The sequence below is a fragment of the Panthera leo genome, chromosome D4, assembly GCF_018350215.1.
Source record: "Panthera leo isolate Ple1 chromosome D4, P.leo_Ple1_pat1.1, whole genome shotgun sequence".
NCBI lineage: Eukaryota > Metazoa > Chordata > Mammalia > Carnivora > Felidae > Panthera > Panthera leo.
In genome coordinates this window covers 12,419,340-12,442,043 of record NC_056691.1, presented here as the reverse complement: position 1 = coordinate 12,442,043, position 22,704 = coordinate 12,419,340, and the positions used below count along the sequence as shown (strand labels likewise).

Below are 22,704 nucleotides of genomic sequence, written 5' to 3'. Positions count from 1 at the left end.
ACCCTTGCTTCCCCACCTCTGAGAGGAGAGCAGAGAACTGCATAGAACACAGCAGAGAGAGAGCCCAGGGTAGAGCAGCAGAGCTCAGGCATGTGAACTCTCTGCCCTCCTAACATCTGAGCATTAAATTGCAAAACACTAAAAGCATTTTGGTACCATATCAGCATTTTTAGAGAGCCTCACAGGAAACTCTCACTTAAATCCTTAGGGGGGAATATTGAACATCAAAAACCAGGAGTGAGAGAATGAATGGGGCCATGGGTTTGAGTCATTGCTCAGGTCCTAGCTGTGTGACGTTGGGCAAGTCACTTAATGTTTCTGTGCTTTCATTTCCACAGTGTAAAATGAGGACAGACGTAATACCCATGAGATTTTTGCAAAATGAAAAAAATAAAAGCAGAAGATCCTTTATTACTGTCAAGCACCATAAACACCTATGTATAGTGAATACTAATCCACCAAATTTTTGGTGTACAAGAATTGCAACTTTAGTTTTTCCATAATTGTACTTAATTTCTTTTCCAAATGCTCATATTGCCAAGATGGAAAAACCTTAATCTTGGTCAATTATGGATCCCTTCCAACTCTCAAGAGCTTGTGTGATGCTGCAATGCCAAGAATCCATTTCTGTTGTCATCATCTCTCCCTGCTGACATCCGTGGAAACCTTCTCATTCTCCTGTGGTCTTCTAGTATGGATCCACACAGATCTCTGCTCTGCCCTCCTGGTCCTGCCACATGGACTCTGTGTAGACTGGCACTCTGCCACAAGCATGCCATTTTTAGGCCACCAAGAACCTTCTTGTGTCCCTCTCCACCCAGGGTTCCTGGAAGCCAAATGCCATCCCTAAGCTGTTTGCCTGGCCCATCAAGGTTTCATGGTCCCACCACACTGGGCTTGGGAGGCACACAGAAGCCCCACAGTTCAACACCTCCAAAATCATTACCTGGGAATTGAGGGCTAGGCAGTGACAGGGCCCACCTGCTCAGGGATTTCTATAAGGTCTTAATTCCAATTTGGGGGTCCCAGAAAAACCCACATGCTCTCGGCTTCTCTGGTGCCCTCCATCTTCAGTCCATGAACTCTTCATCTCCCAAGGGACGGGGCACCCCGGCCCTTCATCTCCTCTTCCAAATCTAGGGCATCATCCTAAAACCCATCTTAAAACCCATGCTTTTGAACCCAGAAGCCAAGAACTTGGTGTTTTTATTGCTTTCCATGTCTTTCTTCCCTGAGGCAATAAAACCAGACTATCTGCCGGGGAGCATGAGAATGAAGGGGAAAAAGATAGTTAACATTTCATTGTGTGACCCTCAGTGCTCACTTCTTTACTGGTTACCACAGGCACAGTGCCCAGGGTACACGGTACCTTTAGGGTCCCACAAGAGTGTTTTAATAATTTTTTAATCATAAAATAAGAATATAATCCATCTTAGATTGTAGCCATCTTTCTACCAATGTAATCATAAACTATCATTTTTAACTTTTTTTTTAAATGGAGGAAAGGAGCCCATGAAGGCAAAGATAGTTAATGTCCATGAAAATTAGAATGCATTCCTGATTATACCACCATATATTTTAAGTTGTATTATAACTAGATTATTACAAAAGATGCAGATACGTTTACTTAACAGCAATCTCAGTACTAAAAGTCCAGCACTGAAAACACGAATCTATAATGAAAATGTTTCTGGGGAGGACTGCGCTAATGCAACTGGCATTTCCTAGGGTCTGCCAGCTGCCCGTGAATGTGGTACCCACAGCCCCCCCGTAAGTTATGAGAGATAGACAACTAAAGAAGACCTGCCCCTACTTCTCAGAGGCTGCCAGCCGAGCGAAGAGAAATATGGGTGTTTAAAAATTATAAAGAATATAGAATAGAATATAAATATAAAATATATATTTACTACATACTAAATATATTATATAATATATATAATACTATACTATATGTACTATATACTATATATACTATATATTATAGTATATATAGTATGGTATTATACCATACTATAAAATATATACAGTAAAAGTGATTAGGGTATTATAAAGGAAATGAGAGACTTAATTAATTCCCTGATTATTTTGTCAGGTGAATATTGGCTTGTGCCTCAGTTTCTCTGACATGAACTGAGAATAATACACTGAGGAAACAACTGAACCAATAGATTGAGAGTCTTAAGTGAAAAGTGACATGTCAATGCAAAATACTATTATATGTAATAATACTTTGTCTTTCTACACTATGCTTTAGTTGAGAGTTTTCAATACTTTGTTAATGCCAACTAAGCCTTACAGCATCTTTATGAGACATATGTCAAGGTATAATAGATAATAAAGGAATACACACACACACACACACACACGTTAAAATCCTGGATTGTGAGTAACTTGTTCTGCAAGTGTTCCAAAAGATGAGCAAACATTTCTAACAAACTTTAACTTGATAAACGAGCAATGTCTTGCAATATGAGTAGTACATGAGGTAGAATGTCACATAATCACAAATGAACCAATGGTTCTTCTCTCTCTCTCTCTCTCTCTCTCTCTCTCGCTGTCTCTCTCTCTGCACAATTGTGGGTCATCTCCCATGCTCAGATGCTTGGTCTCAGGCTGTGGTGTTGGACAGAAATCAGTGATTTTTTCAGAACATTGGAAGGTGCCCACAACTGGCATCTGACTATTGCATCAAACTGTTTGATCTCAAGCAATAGCAAGAGATTATGGAGGTGAGCTCGTCTGCAGAGGAAGAGGAGAAAAAGGTGGAGAAATCCCTCACTTCAAATGAGATCAGGAAGATGTGTAAAATATGGGAAACACTACAAAGTTTTGTAGAAAATCACCACCCAAACAAGGCTGTAGCAGAGTGAATGATGAATCTGTTTAACAACAACACTATGTCACATTTCCGTGAAATCCTCAAAAGGAGGCAAAAAAAAGTGTCATTGGATAGGTTCCTTGTTAAAGTTGCATGAAAAGCAAAAGACTCCATTGAGCCAACAGATAGCAGTGATTCCATTAGTGACAGTGAAAGTCGTCCTACGTAACAACCCTCCTCTCTCTTGTCTCCCTCACACCGGCCACAAAGGTTTTCAAAAGCAAGTGCAGGTTAATTTGTTTATTTGTCTTTATATTTTGTATTTTCTTTATTATGTTGTATTATATTACAATATTGTAATCATTTTTATATGCATATTTTTAGGTTGTGAACGAATCATCTGAGTTCCCATTATTTCTTATGGGGAAATTGGCTTTGACATACAAGTGCTTTGGATTACAAGTATGTTTCCGGAACAAACTGTGCTCTCAAATGAAGACTTTACTGTATTTTAATAGCTTTGTTCTCCTTGCTACCTGCATTTATTAATGGTCACCATACAAGTGACCATAACATGTTGTTTATTGCAACAGAAATTCTTTAAGAGAAAATAATAAACAAATAACAATAAAATAAAATTTACAATGTCTCTGGAGTAGTACCTTTCAAACTTTTTGAGCACAGCCCCACTCAACCCACCCCAACCCACTTAATGCCTGAAGGCATTTTTAGTTGCTATGTCCAGATGTGGAGGGTTGTTACTGGCGTCGAGTGGCTAGAGGCCATGATGCTGGAAAACATCCTACCCTGCACAGAACAACTCCCTGTCCAACAAGGAATTACCTGGCTCAAAATGCCAAAAGTGTCAGGGTTAAGAAAGCTTTAGGGAACAGTTGTATACCAGACTCTTAGATCAGTGGTTCCCAAAACCTGAATGTTTCATGGAAGAAATAACAAAACAATCCCCTAAAATCTGTAGAACCAACATAAAACTGCCAACTTTTGTTTTGACAGAAACGTTATTTTGACAGAAAATAAAATAGCCATTGGGGCACCTGGGTGGCTCAGTCGGTTAAGCGTCCGATTTCGGCTCAGATCATGATTTCGCGGTTTGTGAGTTCGAGCCCGCATCAGGCTCTGTGCTGACAGCTTGGGGCCTGGAGCCTGCTTCGGATTCTGTGCCTTCCTCTCTCTCTGCCCCTCTCTGTCTCTCAAAAATAAATGTTTAAAAAAGTTTTTTAATAAAATAAAATAAAATAAAATAGCCATCTATTGCCTTTAATAGGAAGACTCCTAACACTAAGGATACGTAAAAACCATCTCAGATTCCTTTAAACCAAATACTGTTAGCTATATGCAAAACTTGCTACATTGTCTTTACAGTTTGTATTATCACCTTGGATTGGTAATAAGGTCATTGTTGACCAGCACTGGTCTAGTCTACTGACTGGCTTCTCCAGACATTAATTTGTCCAGACATGAATTTGACAGCAGCTGGTCAGCAGTCAGTTCAAGGTCAAAGCTGCTTGAATACAGATACTCCATGCTGCTGACTGAAGGAAGAGCTGTGTCTTCCATGCCAAGCACGCAAATACTGCTGACATTCTTGCTGGTCCACAGGGCTCCCTGCCAACATCTTCCTTGACAAGCAGCCTTCCTTCTGCTTAGGACCCTGCTCCATCAAGCCCAGAGCTGAGTGCTATGGCTATTTCGTTACATGAGTAATCTTTATGTACGATATCCTTAATAATAAGAGATGAAACTTGCATTCTCTACCTTGTTGTGGGAGAGATAGCATGAATATGAATAGAATTGGGAATGGAGAAAGAACGGACAGGACAGGATCAGAGTTGCCAACTGTATGAAAAGGAGCTTGGAACCACGACCCTGTTGTCAAAAATGCCAGAACTGATTCAGAGGGGATTAAGGTCAATGGAATCTAGTAAGTCAAAGCTAGCACGAGCAGGTCCTGTTATGGACAAATGCCCAACATATCCAGTTGGTACATAACTTCCTACCACCAATCCTACAATCACTGGAGCCCTCTAGATCCTGAACTTTCTATCTTCTCTGGCCTAACGTGGTCCCAAGTAATGCCTTGTCAAAAGAACTTTCCAGGTCTGCTTCTGGGGTCCTTTGGGAGCTTGGGTTTCCTACCACAAAAGTTGCATGATTCCACATCAAATCAGATCTGTTAGCGTCCCCTGAGTAAACACATACAACTCCTCCCGTGAGTTGTAGAAAAGACTCAAGTCGGAGAACACTCAGGCAAGGACCTGCAGTTCTCAGGCTGCTCCAAGCCAGAGTGGTTCAGCTCCCAGTGGAGGACAGGGTGGGGTTAGGCCATAGGATTCTCCATGCAGGAAAGGAAACCAACCCATACTCTAGTGGACCAAATGACATTCAAGTTATACTGAAGTTTACTCTCACTTTCTGGGGTCCCATGTCTATGTGGGGTATGCAATAAAACCTTTATCACTGCTCCACCTTTCACATTTTTTCTTTATAACTGTTCATTAATGAATCTGCCTTCTCATTACACTAAGAGTATTTTAAATGGCAGGGATTATTCTTTGTTCATTTTCATAATCTCAGTACCTAGCATAGTCTAATACATTATAAATGCTCATTAAATCTTACATGATTGATTGATTGAATGTTCTTACATTGTGCTACTGTCACCTTAATATAAATGTTGAAAGCAGAGGCTTTCAAATGTGTCCATAAAAATAAAGAGCATCCTGGCTCACTCTGCAAAAGCACACAGAAAGGAGTGATTATGCATATAGAGATGCTAGTCCTTTGCAACAAAAACTTGTCTCTAGAGGAATTATAAATCTGCTTGCTGAATGGGAAAGCTCTCAACATACATATGCATAACTCTGATTGCAATGGGGGTGTGAATCTAAGCGATATCTGACCTGAGAACAATGAAAGTCCTAGCTGTTCTAGCTTCTCGTTACTTGACAAGAGACACCTTTTCTTTGTGAATTTCAAAGATGTTAAAAATGTTTAGTTAAGACTCCAGATGGTAGAATATATTAATTTTAAATTTTAGAATTATTAATGTAGTTCACAACTACGCTGTCAGTTATTGTATTTTCTGATTTAAATCTAACCCACAAGAGAAGAGAAAGACCTTTTCTATTAGGTTTTATAAACATCTGCTATCTAGAACTTTAAAAGAAAATTACCCCAGAGAGTCAGCTATATTTCCTGACACCTTAAAAGCATAAAACCAGCAGAATCAAAGGCTACAAAGAAACATTTGACAATGCTCTTTAAAGATTTCATGGGAAAATGATTTACGTGCCAAGGTAGTGTTATTTGGTAGCACACTCATCAAACTGACAAATGAAGACTTTTAGATATATCTGCAGAGTCATAAAGGAAATCTTGTGTCCTTGGGAGAAATGATGACATTTCAAACTTATGAAGAGGGATTCTGGTTTTCAGTGTGTCTCATGCCATATGTGATTTGTGCATCTATAACCTGAAACCAGAATTTGAAGCCTAAACTGCACTCAAAAGACAATGACTTGATAAAGGCAGATAAGTGAAGTCATTTTCTTCACTCGACATATATTGAGTGGCATGTAAATAAGACCCTTCATTATTATGAATTTTCTTTCATAAAATCTTCAGAAACAGGAGGCCCTATGGAGAATATTGAGAGGAAACAAAAAGGAGTCTAGTAGTGGGAGCCTGTGTCTAAACAGTTTAAATGTTAAATAAATGTTGTCAGTCTGACTAACTGCCAAACAATGACTTTGAAAACAGATGAAAGGACATGTAGTAGACAGAGTGACACTGTAATTGATGATCCCACCTGGAACACTTTCAGAGGGAAATGAGGTACTAAGTCCACAGGGAGGGGTGGAAACCAGGTCTTTCCCGGTCAAACCAGGATCAGGACATTCCATTACTCCATGTTTCGACAATCAGATCTCAGTGATCTTCAAATCCTAGGATGCTTTTCGGGGTTTCTTTGATCCTGACCTCCAGAATCAACTTATATTGACTGAATAAAGACACTCTGGAAGGTGGAAGAGTAAGACTAAAGAGAGACAGAGTTTTTCAAGTGTACTATAGACTGGTAATTACAATAGTCCAAAGAGAACCTTGACTATATATCTTACACGAATGGCATGAAGACCAGTTTGCTTCCCTGCAAAACAAAAAGCAAACACCTGATCACCTGTGTAAGCTCCTTCCCTACAGTCTTAATATTGCTGGTTTAAATAATTTGAGTTAACTGTTCTAGAATAACATCAAAAGGTTATATTATGTGAGCTTACAACCCATTTTAATGCACACTTCTGTGAACCCATGAGCAAGGCATATTGCCTTGGTATTACAAGGTTCTTTGGTTTCAAAGCAATTCATTTCATTTACATGAGAAACAAATGAATAAGCCTTTCTTCATAAATAGAATCTAAAGTTTATTCTTCCATTATGAACATAGTTATACAAATAAGCATTTTCCCCATGTCTTCCCAGAAATCATTCAAAAGCAGCCAAGGAAGTGGAAAAATTAAAAGCAAACTAAATTTTTGGCAAAGTCAGAAGTTATAATCCCCAGATCACATTGTGTGCAAGGACTCTCATAAGCAGCCAAGATCCAGTCAAAGACAAGTGGAAGCAAAGAATGTGTCAAAGACAACTGGAAGAAGTAGAGACAAGAGACTGTAGTGAGAAATCTCAGTAATGAGATTGGCCAGAGGTGGGAACTCTTGGAGTGACAGCCGAATGATATTTCCATAGTTATGCAAACAAATTCACAATGGAAACAATGGAAAATGCTAGATAAAATACATAGTTTTTAAATTTCAACACATTAAACGGATTTAAGAGCTGAAAATCCAGTGGGGGAATTTCCAGGCCAATTTTTGGATGAAAGCCTGTAACCAAAGGGTTAAGTAGAATTTCAAAACACTAAATCTGCTGATGCCCTTGAGGTGTTTGCCAACACTGCACATGAGCAACAATCTCAGGTTTGGAAGGACAAAACTCTGGCCCTAGAGCCCACCTAGGAGGGGAGTTTTATAAGAAAGTCTTTCATATGTGATAGACATTGTGCTTGCTAGTATAATTTCTCTTTCTTTCCTGGGAACACAAGAGGTTAAAATTCTCAGCTCTCTTGCAGTTAGTGGCGCCATTTGATTAGTACTGGATAATAAAATAAATTTTAGCTGAAGTAACAGATGTCATTTCTTTGACAGTGAAAGCTCTTTTACAATTCTCAACTCTTTCTTCCCCTGCCGGAGCAGTCCATGACTTCCTAGATGATAGAGCCTAAATCATCCTGAATTGCAGAGTATCTATGTGGAGGAGCGCCTACTCCCCACCAACAACCTACAGTCAACTTTGTGAGAGCAAGAAGTAAACCTTTATGTGCTTAAGCTACTGAGATTTGCAGGGCTGTTATCACGGATTAAGTTTAGCCTATTCTAACACAGAAATCAGTACCAAAAGTGGGTGGGTGTTATTGTAACAAAAATCTAAAATATATGGCATTGGAAAAGCCAGGCAAAGACAATAGGTAACTGATATTGCAGGCTGGAAAGGCAAAACAATTCAAAGCCCCAGTAGATAAAGAGTCAACTCATGTACCTAGAACAGCCAGAGAAAGAGATTGGGATAAAGTTTGTTAATTCTGTGTGTGAACTGTGATTGCTTTTTGCCAAGGTATTTATAAAAGAGAGAGAGGTAAATTCAGAAAGTTGGCTGATTTACAAGAAGATAAGGGAAATGAGAGATTCCCAAAATTTGGGACCTGAAAAGTTGGAAGAGTCAGCAACTTTTAGATTTCAAACAGTAAGAGAGAAAACTGAGAAAGATCTTTTCGAGACAAAGTTCTATCAAAGCTGAGTTTCACAGCAATGTTCACCCCATTGTTAGACACTCCCGATGAATTAAGTTGTATTTAAACAAACATCTGCCTAAGGAGATAGCCATGCAGAAATTCCCAGGGCTTCTGATTTCTGTAACTACAGCAGTCTCAAAGTGATAATCGAGATATTATGAGGAGAAAAAATACGGAAATATAGCAGAATTCTGACTAGAAAGAATTGTGAGGTTATTAGCAGTTGGAACTATCTGGATTCAAACAAAAATACTGGTGAAGTTCTTAAAAATTGTTCTTCCAAATAAGCCAGGAGTCTGCACTTAAAATCCTTTAAAATATCCTTGGGCTCCCAAACTTTTGGAAATAGGAAATGAACGGAGAAAGGCAAACAGCTCACAGAAGAGCATAGTTTACAACATCCATTGCAGGTGTGGTCAAGGAGAATAATAGAAAAGATCACACACTGAGCACAGCCAAAGACCACAGAGAACAATGGGAAAGGGAACCTGCTTTCAGAAAGCAGAATTGGATCTAACAGAATCAGAATCTAACATTCCTGGCACCAATGGGCTCTCAAACAATGCGTACCAGACAGGATTTAAGAATGACTGTGGACAAATGACATTTCTGTCACTTCTGTCCTTCCTCTTTCTGACCAAGAGTGCTTATTCCAGTTATCTGTCCATGTCCTGCCATTATGTATTGGGAGAAAAAAATTTGTCTTTTTGCTTTATAGGTTTTTGAAGCAAGTAGAGCTACAGCTAGATTTCATGGAGAGACAATAGCATAACATGTGGAGATCTTGAACTTTTGACCTGCAACTGGGTAGAGTTTGGGTCATTATCCTTGCATAAATAACTGAATACTGTATATGGAAAGAGTGAAGCCAATTTTTGGTGTCCTGCCTGAACACAACACATGTAACTTTTACAAAAATTGAGAACAAATATTTTTATGTTTGAAAGATATAAATGACAATGCAATAAAACACACAGTGTGTACAGCGTGCTCTTGGTTTTGGGGGTAGATTCCCGTGATTCATTGCTTACATACAACACCCAGTGCTCATCCCAACAGGTGCCCTCCTCAATACCCATCACCCACCCTCCCCTCCCTCCCACCCCCCATCAACCCTCAGTTTATTCTCAGTTTCTAAAAGTCTCTTATGGTTTGGCTCTCTCCCTCTCTAACTTTTTTTTTTCCTTCCCCTCCCCCATGGTCTTCTGTTAAGTTTCCCAAGATCCACATATGAGTGAAAACATATGGTATCGTCTTTCTCCGTATGACTTATTTCACTTAGCATAACACTCTCCAGTTCCATCCACGTTGCTGCAAATGGCATGATTTCATTCTTTCTCATTGCCAAGTAGTATTCCATTGTATATATAAACCACATCTTCTTTATCCATTCATCAGCTGATAGACATTTAGGCTCTTTCCACAATTTGGCTATTGTTGAAAGGGCTGCTATAAACATTAGGGTACATATGTCCCTATGAATCAGCACTCCTGTATCCTTTGGATAAATTCCTAGCAGCGCTATTGCTGGGTCACAGGGTATTTCTATTTTTAATTTTTAAAAGGAACCTCCATAGTGTTTTCCAGAATGGCTGCACCAGTTTGCATTCCCACCAACAGTGCAAGCGGATTCCCATTTCTCCACATCGACACCAGCATCTGTTGTTTCCTGAGTTGTTAATTTTAGCCACTCTGATTGGTGTGAGGTGGTATCTCAGTGTGGTTTTGATTTGTATTTCCCTGATGATGAGTGATGTTGAGCATCTTTTCGTATGTCTGTTGGCCATCTGGGTGTCTTCTTCGGAAAAGGGTCTATTCATGTCCTCTGCCCATTTCTTCACTGGATTATTTGTTTTTCAGGTGTTGAGTTTGATAAGTCCTTTACAGATTTTTGATACTAACACTTTATCTGATATGTTATTTGCAAGTATCTTCTTCCATTCCATCGGTTGCCTTTTAGTTTTGTTGATTGTTTCCTTTGCAGTGCAGAAACTTTTTATCTTGGTGAGGCCCCAACAGTTCATTTTTGCTTTTAATTCCCTTAACTTTGGAGATGTGTTGAGTAAGAAATTGCTTCGGTTGAGGCAAAGAGGTTGTTGCCTCTTTTCTCCTCAATTTCCTGTCTCACATTTAGGTCTTTCATCCATTTTGAGTTTATTTTTGGCATGGTGTAAGAAGGTGGTCTAGTTTCATTCTTCTGCATGTTGCTGTCCAATTCTCCCAGCACCATTTGCTAAAGAGACTGTCTTTTTTCCATTGGATATTCTTTCCTGCTTTGTCAAAGATTAGTTGGCCATACATTTGTGTGTCCAATTCTGGGTTTTCCATTCTATCCCACTGGTCTATGTGTCTGTTTTTCTGCCAATACCATACTGTCTTGATGATTACAGCTTTGTAGTAGAGGCTAAAGTCTGGGATTGTGATGCCTCCCGCTTTGGTTTTCTTTTTCAAAATTACTTTGGCTATTCTCAAAGCTAGAACAAACAATCCTAAAATTTGCATGGAATTACAAAAGACCCTGAGTAACACATTTTAAAAGAGATCCTTCTTCAATCCGAAAATATTTAAACACTTTATCAAACTACTCTTGAATCAAAGATCAATACAAACTTAAATTGCTGAATTTCTAAAAAATACCAATAAATTGAAATATCACTTACAAGAAGCCATAGGATATAGCTATACCAGTAGACAGAAAAAATTTCTAAGCTTTAAGTACTTATATCAAGAAAAATGAAATGAATATAAGTAAAACATCTAATTCAAAAACATAGAAATAGAACAAGCAAGCCAAAAGAAACCAGAATGTACAATAATTCAAGATAAAAAAAGCAGATAAAAGTAGAATTAAATATTTTAGAAAACAGAATAAACAAGTAAGCAAAATGGACAAACATCTAATAATCAAGAAAAAGGGTAGGGGAGATATAAACAAAATAGAGTGATATAATATCCACATTATGGAATATTATTAGGCAATAAAAAGAAATGGAGTATTGATGCATGCTACAACATGGATAAAACTTGAAAACATTATGCCAAGTAAAAAAAAAGAAAGCCAGTCACATAGAACCGTATATTATTTTATTCCATTCATATCAAATGTTCAGAATTGGCAAATCTATACAGACAGAAAGTAGATTAGTGGTTTCTAGGGCTTGAGGATTGGTGAGGGCAGGGGGAGTGGATTCAGGAGTAACAGATAAAAGGAACAAGGTTTCTTTTGATGTTAATCAAAATGTTCTCAAGTCAATTGCTTTGATAGATGTTCAACTAGGTGAATATACTAAAGGTCACTGAATTACACAATTTAAAAGGTTGATATGTATAGTGTGTGAGTTATATCTTAATAAGGTTGTTAAAATAGGATATAGCCATCAAAATAGAAGAAAAAATTTTAAAGCATTAAAGACTACTTTCCATAACTCTATGCAAATATATTTGGAAAGCTAGATAGCACTCGTAACTTTCTAAGAAAAGCAATTTACCAAAATTGTCCTCGGTAGAGACAGAAAGTCTAAATAGACAATTCTCAAATAAAGAATAGAGAATGCTGTCAAAGAAAAAAAGAGTTGTCTGCCAAACAGGACCAGGCCTGGATGATTTTATTATAGAAGGAAATTTCTTATCTGTATCTTAATGTCTAGAAGAATGTTTGACTTGCCTTGATGTCCTCAAGTGTCAGAGGTACAAAGGTATGGATAAGGTCAATAGGACCTACAGTGGATCATGCTACTTACATTCACTACACTCACTTTGACATAAGTGTAAAACAACCACAGGCAGCCTTTCCAAATTATTTATACTTATTATAAGATGGTTTAACACACACAAATACAATTTAAAAAACCCGTGCAATATATTAGGTTAGATTACATTAGATCTCTCTAATAAATCACACAATACATATACTTCTATTGAGGTCTAGATAGAAGGCCACAATATGTTCATCTCTAGATTGCCTGCATGAAATTTTGGTTGCTTTGCTGGCATGCACCTCTACACTGAGAGTAGGTGCCACTAAGTTCTGAAAGTTCAGGATTCTTAGACAGTAATGAGTAGAGGATTCCTTTTCTGTGATGGTCACACACCATGGAGTTTTTCTGTTCATACCCTTGTTATGAATGGCCATATGTAAATTAGCTGACCTGAATGTGTTGGCCGTAGATATATATTAGCTCTGTTGTCCCCACTCATCTGGCTGTAAGTATGGATATGTAACTTAGGCATCACATAAATAGATGGTTAAATGCTATTAAGATGCTATGACCATTCCTAAAACTAAGAGTCACAATTCTTGGAGCACCTGGGTGGCTCTGTCGGTTGAGCGTCCAACTTCGGCTCAGGTCATGATCTCACAGTTCACGAGTTTGAGCCCCACGTCAGGCTCTGTGCTGACAGCTCAGAGACTGGAGCCTGCTTCGGATTTTGTGTCTCCCTCTCTCTTTGTCCCTCCCCTGCTCACACTCTGTCTTTCTCTGTCTCTGTCTCAAAAATAAATAAACATTAAAAAAAATTTAAGAGTCATAATTCTTGTAATCACACAGTTTACATTACTAGATACTGATAATTACACAATAAAAAATGTCCACACCTATTACCAAACACTCTAGTGGAAGGGGTAGTAATGCTCTCCACTGAAAACTAGCTAACATGCCACCTTTAGTTTTCCATGTGAGCCCCTAGGAGTTAGGATGACCTCCTCTAGAAAGCTCTACCTGGTCCAAAAGACCTAAGTGCTCCTCTCGAATGTTCCCAGAACACTCTGCTTACCCTACTCCTAGCACATAACACAGTGCATAGTACTTGCCTGGTCAGCCTTGCCCACTCCTGTCACATAGTAATCTTGACCTAACTGCCAAATCTCAGACCCAGCAGAGTGCCTGCAACATAGCAGTGGTTTAATAAATATATTTTTAAAACAAATGATATTTTAAACAAAAACAGAGCTATTTAGAAATAAAAACATTTTTTAAGTGATTTTTTTTTTTTTCAAAAGCTCATTTAACGCTTCTGGTTCCTGGTTGAGCATCTCAGTATTTTTCCAAATGTTTAAAAAATTCTGACAAGTCATTCATACATTTTAATTTCAAAATCTTCTTCCTACCACTTTCTATAAAAGAAAGCTAAATTCTTTGCAATAAGTAAGTGATATTATGTTAATTCTTCTGTTTGATTGAACCTAGAACAATCTGATTGGGGATCTAACATCTTACCAAAGAAACATATTATAATTCTTCTGCCAATTAATGGTTAATGCATCAAAACTTAGTTAAGTCAAAATAAAGAAATGTAATATGTGACTAATAATTAAAATGTAATTTTATTTGAAAATTAAATAAAGAAAACAGTAGAAAATATTAGTATCTAAAAAAACCCAGTAATATAATATTCAAATCTATTCAGAGTAAAGTTTTCAAAGCATTGTAAAAATATATTTATCTAATGTCTTCACAATATTTCTTTTTACATTACATCTTTTCACATTACATCTAAGATCAAGTTTTTAAAAGCGTATTGTGTAGGTGCTGGTTGAGTAGGGTGGTGGAAAGTTTAAAGTCAAAATAACAGCTAATGTAGGAAATCCCTAATATATTAGTGCATATTTTCTAAACTTTTGCTATAAAATGGGGTGTTTGGAACATGGAATTCATTCTCCACTACAGTACCTCTCTATAGGATATAGCAGATACAGTGGATATCTTAGGATAGAATGGGATATAGTAGATACTTATAGGATTTTCAGCTCAGCACTCCTTTCTCCTAGTATATTCATCTTGTTCCATTGTTACTGGAGAGCTGCCATATTTCCACCTAACCTTGCCTATTCAGATGACCCCACAGAGATATGTGGTCCAAGACAGGATATCTAACCTGGCATTTTTGTATTCAATACTGAAAACACATTAAAATCAACTTTTTATTGTAGGATAAAGATACATCAGATATAAATTCCAGAACTGCGGCAGCCATGTTTTCCATAGTTTTCAATGATAAGATGAAGCAAGTACACAAAGAGGAGGAGAGAGGAGAAACTAAATGAGACCTGGTTGCATTTGCATCTTTTATTACAGTTGTTCTTAAGGTGGAGCTGCACCCTTGTCCTCCTTACCTGGTAATCAACCATTTCATGACTGTAACCAGCCGATTCATTCTCTTGCTTCCTTAGGCTAGTGCAAGCTGAGTATTTGTCACTTGCAACCAAAAGAAGTCTAAGCAGTACACACAGACAATAGTACTGACACGTGACTTCCCTGGCCAACTCAGAGAAGTTTATCTAATAATACTAGTTCTAGTGCTGTTAAAAACCTTGAACCCTGAGCCTGAGTATCACAGTGTCCATAGACTGAATCTCACCTTATCGAAATGTTACTGGACCCCAAATTCTTCTTACTTCCTCCCTCATTCCCCACACCCTTACCTAGAAAGGGATCATCAGTAAGAGAAAGAAAGTTTAGTGGAAAAGTATTTGTGACTGTCCGTGAGAGGAAAGACTTCAGCAGCATTATGATGTAGAGTGGCCTTTGGTGGCTCCTGTGGCCCAGGTAGGAGATGGTCCCGAGAGTAAGTAGAAGGTTGGTTCAGAGGGACTTGTCTACAGCAATGATCTTTCCTAATCTAAGTGCACCCATATGTGGAAATGCCCATTCCATCATACTCTGCCTTACAAGGATCCATCTTGTAAGCAAAACTTGCAAGACATTTTACTTTGGCCGCCAATTAAGTTAAGCAAAACCTCACATAAAGGTCAAGGCACAACAATCCTACAACCACCGGTGTTCAGGAAGAGAACTTGATTGGAATTTCATGAAAGAGAGCAGCACTGAAAGAAAAATTCAGTCAGGGCAAAAGGATACAGTGTGTCCTAGATTTCATCTTAAAAATAGAAAATAAGGTGCTTCTCCCCAAAACTACTACATTGAAGATCATTTGTGGGTATGTGCGTATGTTGAGGAATAAGAATGTAGGACTAGATTAAAAATAACTGTGGCGTAGGAGCTACCATTATAGAACAGAGACAAGAATGAAAGGCTGGTTAAACCGAATGAATGTGAATAACATCATCCTTTTTACCCAACATAAAACTAGCAATTAAAAAGATATTTTAAAAAGACTCATAATAAACCATGAAGAGTGACTCAGACTCTAAAAGAGATGAAACACTGTGTCTACATTCTGATCATTTAGAGAATGTCTGCTTCAGGGAAAAGCTGCAGCAAATGACATCAAAATTTTAAAAGTAATTTTACTTTATTCTTATTATGCAGATAATACATGTTCATTGTGGGAAATGTAGAAGTGGCAAAGAGGAAAAAAGAAAAAGACAAATAATCCATAAATGTACCTACCATCCAGCAATAAGTATTTTGTGTTCTATGGTGAATGTTCTTTCAATCTCTTTTCAAAGCATATAGACCTACACTTTTAACAAAGGAATTCATTACATCCTGTTTTTTTTTTCACTTACTCATAGCGGGATTATATTTTCAAATATTCATCTTTTCACTTTTCTTTGTTTACCTCTGTAAAATACCTTTGCTCTAATAAATTAAAGGCATCCACATTTGTCTTGGGAAGATTTAGGATTGTTTTGACAGGAATATGAAGGAAAATGAAGCATGCTGATTAACTTCTGAATAACCAAATGGAATTTTTGAGTCATAAGTGAGGTATTATTTTTCTTGAAAGTCAGTCACTGTGGAGAAATAAAAGGTCTACATGTCTCAAGCTTCTATTAACATGACCCAGGAGCTCCCAAACATGGCTCAGATAGGGTGACCTTATAATTTAGGTTTTAAAGCAGATCATTTGAGAAAGTGAAGAAAAACACTTTTAATAATTCTCAGGCCAATGGGAATAAACTCTCCTGGGCAGAGCACAGCACGCACACACCGTCTCCAAGGGGCATTTGACGGAAGCTGTCAGAGCGCCAGCTGCGGGGAGCCATGTTGAAGGATGACATGCCCCTAGCACAGTGGCTATGGGGTGACCAGCCTAAGTCAGGGGCTTGGGAAGGAGAAGCATGACAGGGGGATCCGTAGAGCCAGCAGGAGCCAAAGTGGAACTAAGACTGTAAGCAGAGACATCCAGTCCTCCACAAAGTCTATTGGCCACAAACTCACCAGGAGCAGGGTCAGAAGTTGAACAAAGGAGGATGTGAGCAACAACAAGGACCCACACATAGATCTGGGGGCCCCTCTCCCCACCTCCAAAATAACACACCATCTCAGTCCCTCACACACACAGATCCACTGGGGAAAGGAGAGGAGAGGACGAAGGACTCAGAAATGGTGGGCACTGTTCTGAAAGAGACAATTTTAACTTAAAACAAGCTGTTTAAACTTGAAGAGACCGAGATGCTCTTTAGTTGGCAAGTTTGAATTTTTTCCTAGTAACTAACAATTGAAAAGCCATCAGGATCAATTTTTGAAAATAAATTTTATATATGCATCTGAGTTGTATGCAAATTTCTAGTTCTGCTATCTACTTGATGGTGAATATATTTCATGTCATTGGTCTACTATAATGCCATCTCAAATGGTCACATGATATTATAATTTAGAATTGTTTTTGTAAGCAGGAGTTAAGAAATAAAAATATCTCTTTAAAGTGTGAATTCGTTTGTCTCTATATAAACTCAATTTCTTCTTAGTATCTGTCAGTCCCTGATAAGTTAAGCACCGCAACTAGTAAGAGTACAAGTTGAGCTCTATTTTAAATTCTTCACCATTCAAATCAGAAGAGGAGTACATTATATCCCTCGAAGCTCACTTACATAGAGGTGACCAAACATACTTCAGTGTCATCCTATTACATCAGGATCGTGGCTGTGAAAATGGATTCTGGCTTTATTATGAGTTTGTGCTATCCTGTAGACTGTTTACCTCCAGGCATTTTTACAGCATAAAATAGAGGGTCCCATCCCAGTGCCTTTTGGGTTTCTGTGTGTGTTCATTCTGCCCGCTCATTTGTTCATTTCTTTGATGAATGTTAACTGAGCATCTGCGGTGTCTTTACGCCTTGTCCTGAGGTTTGCTCTTCTCACCTCTCATTATTGGCCAAAAAAAAAAAAAAAAAAAAAAAAAAGCCTCTCTAAAGGCTCTTCTCTCTTCTCTCCAAAGTGTATGCTGGAGGGAGGAGGGGGATGCTGGCTAGAGGAGGTCTGTGTAACTCTAGCATGGCCCTGAGTCATGTGAAGAACTCCAAATACTTCCAGGTTAGTCCCTAAGAAAGTCACTGGTTAAGTACAGGTGGAATGATACAGCAAATTAGAAAAAACAGCTCTATTTTCTTCAGAAGGACACTAATGAGATCTAGCTGCCTTGAAACTAGGTTCTCCCCTGATTGTGGAGTACCTTAACTGTACCCTGTTCAGACGACACAATAGAGTGTGAGTCTGAAGAGCATCACAGAAGGCTCTTTCTTTCCCCAATCCAAATGATTTTCCATAGAAATCTGTAAAACTATGAAGTTCCCTACCCCACAATTATCACTTCATTTTATTTTTCATCCTTCTTTTCCTTTCTCTTTCTGTTTTCTTCCTATTATGGGGAGGGAGGTGAGGAAATGGAAGAGTAAACTGCACAGGCTCTTTACCTAGGGCTTAGGCAGGGGAGAAAAGTAATTGAAATTACATATACATAAAATTAACCTGAGGTCTTAAAACTCTAGGTGTCACCATGGAGACCAGAGCATGAACTGTCTCCATGGAGACTCAAATGATTTTTTAGACTTTAAATTATCATCACTTATTACCTGATGTCGATTTGGGCAATGAAGAGATGGGTTAAAATACATAACAATATAAGAAGCAGCCTCACACCAGAGAATTTTCATTAAGGGCAAATCTAGTTGTTCTGGCTCTTAGTATTCCATCATTCCAATGAGTGGGAAGATATCCCAAGAGAAGATTTCCCCTCAGCTCGGAATTCTCATGGAGCCATCTGATGATACAGCTCCACATATGCTACATGAATGAATAGAGAAAAATAATTTCTAGGAAAGGTCTCTGTGACACAGAAGCATCAGTGTGATGCAGGTGATATGCTGTGTCCATCACTCCAGCTCCAAGGAGGATACGGTGCCGAGGCAATGTCTTATTCTAGTAACGGACCATAGATTCTTTTAACAACCATGTTGGGTATATCACTTCGCCAGGTCTATTGTATACAGATGGTTTTCAGACAGACTTGTATTACAAGCGACAAAAAACAGAAACACAGGAATCATGCAAATGTTTAAGCTATATAAGAGGTAAAGCAGAATTTTTCCCAGTTACAGATTCTACTTTGGAAGCCTAGAGGTACAGTAACTTAACTGATCAAATACTCAGTCGAGAGGCCATCCAAATGGTATATCATAGATAGTAAGTATTCATCAATTAAAGTCCTTCATAAAAGATTAAAATTCAATAAAAGTTTTAATATATAACAAGTTAATAGAAAGCAAACAATTATGACTGGAATGCATAAAAAGATAATGGTTGATTAGATTATGCATTTGGAAGTTGATACAATTTGAACTTTACACAGTTTTGTTTTTTTTTTAAGACAGATCTTGGTGACTAGTTGGCTACAGAAGGAAAATAGGGATGCCAGCGGCACAGCCCAGTCAAAGAAATGTAAATGTTTCTCACATTTTATGATCAGTTCTCATTATTTGAGGATGCTATGTTTCATAAAGTTGTCACAAATAATCAGCAAATAGTGAACCATTGCTCCTAGGGGAAATAAAGGAGTAGGTTCCTGTGAGCCTCTGGTCACATTTTCATCAACCAATCAATATATAACCTGGTTTTATGTATGTTTCTGTTTAAATATACTTTATTTAATATATTTTGCTGACTCATTAACATTGAACTCACTGCCAACTGCACTACAACTCATGACTGAATGAAGTTTATTTAACACATATTTTCTGCATCCTGCACATCACAGCCTTTTTGCACTTAAGAACACTAGACAGCACTTCAGTAATATGGGGGCCATATTAACAATGAAATCACCCATAAAAAGCACAAAAATGCTCAATAGACCGTGGTGGGGAAAAATAAGCTGAAATAAGAATGCAGAATGTCCACTTTGTCTGATCTCACCTGGGACCATTGAGGGAGTGCGGGAGAGGGGAGGAAGAGTGACTCAAAAATTTTGTCTCTCTGTGCGTGTCCATAAATGACCATGAAAATGCCTTTAGTATTGATTTGGGGTTATAAATAAATTTTAGCAAGCTGGCAAATTCACAAATACAGAATCTGCAAATAATGAGGATCCACTATACTTACCCACTGTAGAGAATTATTTCTATTTCCCTATGATGTTGCTTCTGACTATTCCATTGCACTTGCCTTTTTTCTTTTGTGCACCTATGGAACTCCTATTCTTCCTTCTAAACTCTGCTCAGGAACCACCCTCCCGCCCCCCCCCTCCCCCACGCCACACACACACACACAAACCTCCGCTTCCTCTTACATTTGCCTCTTATACTCATCTCTATTTAGCACAAATCAATTACACTGAATTTATTGGTATTCTTCTTAACTGATCTATGAAATTCATTGAGGTCCATGACCATGTCCTAATACATGTATATAAGCTTTACTGTGCTTATGATGTGCCAGGCCATATGTTAAAAAGTGCTTCACATACAATATTGTGTTTAATCTTACAATAATCCTATCATCCCCATTTTACAGTGCTAGAAACAGAGGCCCAGAGCAGTCATGTCACTTGCCATACCACATGTTGCAGAAATGGTATTGAAACCTAGAGTCCAAGTGTTTAACTATTATATTATCTTAAAAAGTTAGTATTAGCTGCCATGTAGTACTGACCACTTACTATGTCCAGGCATGGTGTTAAATGCTTTTGCCAAATTAACTCATTGAATCTACTTTACCTCTGTGTCTCGAACACATAGCAAAGTGCATGACACATGAATGTTTCTTGAATTGAATTTATTTCCTTCTGCTCCCAAATGTTCTTTCTAAAACCAACAGCATGAGAACTCTACGTTTTCAGCAGTGACCAGATGACATCCATGTCGCACCACACTTCTCCCCCACCAAATTCCTCATCTCCTTCTCATTTATGTTCTTCTGTAGTTCTGCTATTGATATCTATGATGTCCACAAGTCATGGTAGTGTATAAGAGAGAAGCAGTTCTTCTTTGTCTTTAACAAAGTTCTTTCTCTTTAACAATCATTTCTAATAGTGATTTATATTATGACCTCATCTTCACGGAGTAACAAAATCACGCAAGAGCTAAGTGTTTTACTTGAGGTCTGTGAGGTAAGCCCAGTATGAAGCTAAGAGAGGATTTTCTATTTCCCTATATAGCGTTGGGTTCCAAATCTATCCAGCTTCTAACATTGAGTTCAAAATAGGCAGAGAGTCAGTTTTAGGGATAAGAAGTCAAATTAGGGGAGTGGACTTATAGAAAAGTGGGTAGGCTGTAGAAAGTTTGCACGACACAAACTGCAGGGCTCACATACATTACATGAATGAATGGGATCAAGGAGGGCTTAGCCTTAGGGCTAGAGTCAAGTCAAATCAGTCATCTTTGTTCAAAGGCAAGTATAAGGGAGACAATCTTTTCCCTTGTCTCCACCCTCTGCCTCAGAATATCCCAAATACTCTGAAAGTAATTATTGTCAATAATACAGGAAAATGACCCAAAAGACAAAGTTCTAAATGCCCTAATGTCTAATTTTTTCCCAGTTGTCATGGTTTTGCTATTAGTCACTGCAATATTTAATAAAGCAAGAGAATCTCTAGGTGAATTTGAATTCCCAAACCCAAAGCAGATGAAGTAAATCAAATGCCTCCTGGAGTCAGATGAGAACCTCTATGAGTGAAATTCCCAGAGAAGGAACTCCCATCTTATAGGGTAGACAGTGCTCAGTTCCAGTAACTGCAAGAAGGAATAAATCCTCTGCTGCCAGGCCCTTCAACTTTTCAAGAGAAGACACAATCTTGAAGGTTTATGTACTATTTCTTAATTTTAAATGTGGGCAATTAATTAAAAAAAAATAAATACAGTGCATGCAAAAAACAAAAACAAAAACAAAAACAAAAACTATGTCCATTGGCCTTAGCCACTGGGAGATGCCAGTTTGTAATCTCTGGCCAGTAGAGTCTTAGTGGCCTAGGGAATATTTAGGGACCTCTTTCAAATCATCCCGTATGCTTCACTGCCCCCAAGAAATGGCAGCCCTGGAGGCCATCCTCTGGACAGCCATCTCCCTCCTGCTGTCCCCTGGTGTCCTAATGGACCCTTCCTTTTATAAGTAGTTATCTCAGAAACGTGATTTCCAGGCCTCCGCAAACAGCCTCACCTCCATCCTCCGTGTGGGCAATCTACGACCTCTGGTAGACAGGAGCTGGTTGCAGCAGGTCTCAGTGTGTCTGGGGAGCTGCTTTTGGAGGCTTTCCTATCTCCTCCTGCTGCCCCAACTCCCAATGCCCTCCTCCCATCCCCACTTCGAAGGTCTGTTTCCCTTTCTTTGGTCTCCCTTGTCACCTCTCCCAGTTTTTTCACCTGTCTCATCTTTTCCTTTCTCTTCTCTTCTTTTTCCCCCTTTTATTCTCTTCTCTGTTTATTCCAGCCTCTCCACCCTTGCCCTCTATTGCTGTCCTTTCCTCTCCTCCCCCATCCCTTCTCCCAGCGACCGGGGACTGCGGAGAGCTCGCTCACCAAGAATACACCAACACGGGCTTCGAGTACTTCTTGTGATGGGAGCGGAGGGTCAGGGAGCCCTTGCGCTCCAGCAAGTCCGTGGGTCCGAGCTCAAACCCGTATTGCCTACTGCTGCAATAGTCCTGGCAGAAGCTGTCAGAACTCTCCATGGATGACCTCCACATTCAGACCTAGGAGGATTTCTTTCTGCACCTATCATGCTCCCCACGCCAGCAGCACCTACCAAGATTCGGCGTCTCTCATCTCCTGGGCAACCTGGGGCGGGGTCAATGGAGAGGGCGGGGCCATTGGAGGGGCGGATCCCTTAAACCTAACAGCCCTGCTT

General features: G+C 38.8%; 1 protein-coding gene across 3 annotated transcripts in view; it reads right to left on the bottom strand.

Moving 5' to 3' along the window:
- CD4H9orf135 (chromosome D4 C9orf135 homolog) overlaps positions 1 to 22,606 on the bottom strand; it is an 83,047-nt gene extending 60,441 nt beyond the window's left edge. For 2 of the 3 annotated variants that reach the window (XM_042912061.1, XM_042912064.1), the window contains exon 1: positions 22,377 to 22,606. In XM_042912061.1, the coding sequence (XP_042767995.1) occupies positions 22,377 to 22,543 (167 nt within the window). In that variant the 5' untranslated portion in view covers positions 22,544 to 22,606. The other variant, XM_042912062.1, reaches the window with a different exon arrangement.
- Positions 22,607 to 22,704: the final 98 nt, after the last annotated feature.